Source organism: Lathyrus oleraceus, chromosome 4 (genome assembly GCF_024323335.1).
Source record: "Lathyrus oleraceus cultivar Zhongwan6 chromosome 4, CAAS_Psat_ZW6_1.0, whole genome shotgun sequence".
In the NCBI taxonomy this organism is placed as follows: domain Eukaryota; kingdom Viridiplantae; phylum Streptophyta; class Magnoliopsida; order Fabales; family Fabaceae; genus Lathyrus; species Lathyrus oleraceus.
In genome coordinates, this window is record NC_066582.1 from 14,129,015 (window position 1) to 14,134,027 (window position 5,013).

The 5,013-nt window shown below is 38.1% G+C and overlaps 1 protein-coding gene across 1 annotated transcript; it reads left to right on the forward strand.

Moving 5' to 3' along the window:
* Positions 1–2,817: 2,817 nt before the first annotated feature.
* LOC127135758 (probable histone H2AXb) lies at positions 2,818–3,303 on the forward strand. Its single transcript, XM_051062399.1, has one exon. It carries the CDS (start codon positions 2,872–2,874, stop codon positions 3,301–3,303), a length of 432 nt encoding a protein of 143 aa, XP_050918356.1. The 5' UTR covers positions 2,818–2,871.
* The last annotated feature ends 1,710 nt before the right edge of the window (positions 3,304–5,013 follow it).

Here is a 5,013-nt window from a genome sequence, read left to right on the forward strand (position 1 = left end):
TATTATTATTATTGGAATAATAATATAATTTGGAAAATATATAAGTGGGAATTAAGGAAAAAGAGTTCATTTTGGAAAATAAGGTTTTTACGTGAAAAGCAGAGAAGCGATCGTGAAAGAGGAAAAGGGGCAAAGAGGAAGAACCAGAGAGCAAAGGTTGGAGAAGAGCTTGGAGCTTAGAGATTTTGCCGGATTAACTCAGGTAAGGGGGGTTTATCGTCGATTAATGGGTATTATGGGATAATATGTGATGGGTAGTGATAAGCCGTTAATTTGACCCTAATTGGGATTATTGATGCTGAAGAATTATGTTGGATAAATTGTATTTAGACTGTAATTGAATCTGTGTTTGGGTTAGTTGTGAAATTCCGAACGTATAGCTTTTTACGGAATCGGAATCGGAGGTCCGGAAGTCCTCCAACGGCGGAAAATGCGGAGAATTCTGCATTCTGCCTTGTGTTAGCGCAGGAACTGCTGTTTTGTCTGCGTTAACCGGTTAACCCAGGGCGTTAACCGGTTAACACTGTTGCGAACTGTGAAATTGGTGTTGTTTTGCCTGCGTTAACCGGTTAACCCAGGGCGTTAACCGGTTAACACTGTTAAGTTTTGGGCAGTGAGCGTGTTTTGCCTGCGTTAACCGGTTAACCCAGGGCGTTAACCGGTTAACACTGTTGCAGAGTGGAAAAACGGGCTTTTTAATGTTGTGTACATAATTGAGAGTCGGCCTATGTTGGCGTATGATGTAATAGGGATTATTTCCCGCTGTTTTGAGCAGTATAGGTATTAGTAGAGTGTGCTAATACTGTGTTTAATTGATTTACATGATAATGAGGTGTTGATACATGTGTTGATGATGTATGATGGTATGCATAATGATGTGAATGTATGTATTATGCATGTATGTGTGAATGGACTGTTGTATGGCTTAGAGTGTGAGCATATGTCCGTTGTGAATTGTTGTTGATGCTGCATTGCTAGATGATTAGCGTGCATAGCATAGCCTTGGGGCTGTAGCTAATTCCCATGGTGAGGAATTAGTGAGTGAATCATTGTGGACTTGTTGTTGATGTCTGCATGCTAGATGATTAGTGTGCATAGCATAGCCTTCGGGGCTGTAGCTAATTCCCATGGTGAGGAATTAGTGAGTGAGTCACTAGGTCTCAAATGAGTGGGACTAGTGAGCTTAGTAGCCGTATCTGGAGGGATCGGTGAGCTTGAACTATATGTTCAAGAATAGTCGGTACCGCATGTGTGGAGTCTCATTGCATAACGTATGTATGACGTATAATATGAATGGATGTATTCCAATATTATACGTGTGTTTGTGTTGTTATGGAGTATGATTTAAGATTATACTTGTGTTTTATGTTGGTGTTGAGTATGATGTTGAGCTGATGTGCTGTTACTGATAGTATGTTGTGATTAGGGTGATTAATGTGTTAAATCACGTAACATGACATTATATTCTATAATGCTTATTATATCGATTGAGGAACTCACCCTTACAACTATTTTTCAGGTAACGAGAAATGAGTTGAGTAGAAGCGAATGCTTGGAGTCTAGTGTAGTCTCCTTAGTGGGTCATGCTCTGATAGATGTAACATCGGGAGGGAACATTTTAAATGTGTTATTGATGATTGTTGAACCAGTTTACATGTAGTATGTTACATGTTTTGATTAATTTGATTTATATCCGCTGCGATTTATGCAAATGTTTAATTGATTAAATAAAGAGCATGACAGTTATTTTGGAACATGGTGTGAATGATTGTGTGACACCCTTAACTGCATAATTACTCTGATATATGTTTATTATTTTAATTAAATATTTGGGGTATTTTAGAAGGGTGTTACACCTTGCTTTTGGGAGATAGAGAAAATCAGTCCACAAAATTAGAAATCTATGTGACCTAAGAATGGATAAGGGACCTTGTGATCAGAAAAGAAAAAAAAGTGTTGTTGACTTGTTTTCAAAATAAGACTCGAAATTGAATTTTAAAAGATGACTCTTCCGATTCATAAAAGAGGAACTCACTACAACACAAAAAAGAACTCCATTCCAGACATTAATTTTTGCTGCTCGGCGCACACTTTTTCCAGACAACACCACAGCTATTCTAAACTCCTCCACTTGCATCATAAAGAGGCGTGAACCTCCATCCAACATAAGGACCGCCTGCTACCTTCATCTCCCTCCATGCGTGCAAATTCACAGCCATAACTCCCTCTTGTTATGCATTAGCGCCACTTACTACCACACAAACACTACACCTGACGAAACTGAAACTATCTCATTCCGGAGACAAACATTCAACAACAAACACATAGCTCCAACAACCATTAACCCGCATCATTTCTCACACTTTATAACCATTTTCACTGGTTTGTTGTTTTTAGACCCCAACTTCGGCATTAAGCTAAGTGTGCCACCAAATCCTCAAAATTGAAGAGTGTACAAGTTCGAAATGTAAACATTGTAGGTGGTCTTGAAAGTGAGATTCCCGATAGCAAATATCTTCAGAAGTGGTGCAAATCAGTCAACCAATGTAAGTCATACTTATACGGCTACTCATTCTTCTCCATTAAACTCCGACCGAAAATACCGCCACCGCTGCATCAGTTTTAACCAGTCTTATAAAAGGGTTCTTCCCAAGAGACGTTATAAGATACATTTGGTATAGTAAGATATTTTGAAGCTTACTTGTGGGATAATGTGAAAATGTTGCACTGTGAAGACACTTAAACAACAACTCTTCAACGCCATAACCCATTTCCTTTCCTTCCTTCCATCCGCCCTTACTTCACCACTGCACAACATCACAATCTCTTACACGTTATTCACTGCAATTTCAAACAAAGAAAAAAGGCGCAATGGCTTCTGGCACACCGGCAACAACCAAAAAAGGCGGAAGAGGCAAACCTAAAACCAAATCTGTTTCAAGATCAAGCAAAGTCGGTCTTCAGTTCCCCGTCGGCCGTGTCGCTCGTTTCCTTAAAGCAGGTCGTTACGCTCAACGTGTTGGATCTGGTTCACCGGTTTACCTCTCCGCTGTTCTTGAATACCTTTGTGCTGAGGTTTTGGAACTTGCGGGTAACGTTGCGAGGGATAACAAGAAGACACGGATTGTATCGAGACACATTCAACTTGCTGTGAGGAACGATGAGGAGTTGAGCAAGTTGATGGGATCTGTTACTATTGCTAATGGAGGTGTTTTGCCTAACATTCATCAGAATTTGTTGCCGAAGAAAGTTGCTGGAAAGGGGAAGACCGAGATTGGATATGTTATAGGCTTTCGTGTGTAGTTCCCAATTACACGGTACTTCTTGGAGAGGATGCAAGTTTTGAAGAAGAAACTATGTTTTGTTGCTTTCACGTGAGGTAGTGGAAGAAAAAGGTTGGTTTTGTTTTGTTTTTATCCCCTGGCCACGTGTCTCAATACGAGTGGAGGCTTTTGAAATTTGAAATCTCATCCCTCCTCTTCAAAGAAGTATCGTTATCCCTACCTCTTTCTATTTCTATTTTTTATTTAATTTTTATATTAGGTTTTTTCTAGGATGTGGGCCTTGGGCCTTTTCAAGCCCTTTTGCTAATTTACATCCACATTTCATTTTTTTACATTTAAATTAGTAACTAATTATTTGTTCATTATTTTGATTTGTTTGATTATAACTTAATTGATTAATAGATTTTTAATTGCTAAGTAGATTATTAAGTTAATTGTTGCATCGATCTCATTGCATTGCGATTTAGGAAGTTTAAATACAATTTGGCTTTCGAAAATCGCTCGAGGTGTATATATTCGATTGCTCGGCTTCTTATAGGGTGATTCTTACATGAATCCACTCTAAGATAGCTTAAAGCTAAATTTAGTTTGCTCCCGATTTCGGTTGGCATCCAGTTCCATGGCTTACTCTTGGGCATACTCTCAATGAGCTCTTAAGCAATATCAACTTAATTTTCAAACATCTCAAACCTTCACATTAGTCATTTTTTTTATTCAAACGTATTTCTCTCAATAAAATCTGAAGAAAAAGATTACCCTGGATGGAATATCCAATCGTAATCTCGAATATTAGACCCAAGTTGTAAGAGCTTGCAAGCCATAAGTATTCGTCTTTTCTTCAAAATATTTGTAAATATTCAAACATATTTTTCTCAGTAAAATTGGAAGAAAAAGATTAGCTGGATGGAATATCCAGTCGTAATTTCGAATGCTAGGCCCAAGTTGTAAGAGCTTGTAAGCCCTATGTATTCGTCTTCTCTTCAAAACATTTGAAAATATTCGAACCATTTCCTTAATAAAATTGGAAGAGAAAGATTACCTGGGTGAAATATCCAGACGTAGTCCCGAGTATTAGACCCAAGTTGTAAGAGCTTGCAGGTCATAGGTACTCGTCTTTCAAACTCAAAATATTTAATTCCTATTTCAACACTTTTTCCAATAAGGATGGAAATGGAACATGGTGGATACCGTGCACTCTTGAAATTAAGATTCGAGGTGGATGCCTCGCCTATCTTAGCTCTCGCCGTCATTATCAATGCAGTTTCTTCAAACCTTTTCTCAATCAAATTCAAAACACTTAATCTTTATTAAACATTTTTGTCAGCAAGATGGAAGTGGAACATGGTGGATACCACGCACTCCTGAGACTAGGATTCGAGATGGATATCTCGCTCGTCCAAGTTCTCGCCATTACTCAAAATACATTCAACCTATCAAACTCTTTTTTTGTCATGTGCAATTGATCTTTAAAGCCTTTTCATAAATGAAAGACATCTTGTCTTAAGATGATGTAAAACAATGCTTCGTCCATAATTGTTGAGTTGAGATAAATGACATTTTTCCGAATGTTGATTTGTAAATCCATTCGATGTGTGGTATACGTCCGCTCCTCATTTGTTTTGGGTAAAACAATGTTTTTCGTCGATTAATACAATATAGCTTTCGCTAAAATCGACCAACAAACAAACATTTTCTACCCAGAACAACGTAAGCCTTGAGTTCTCTATTG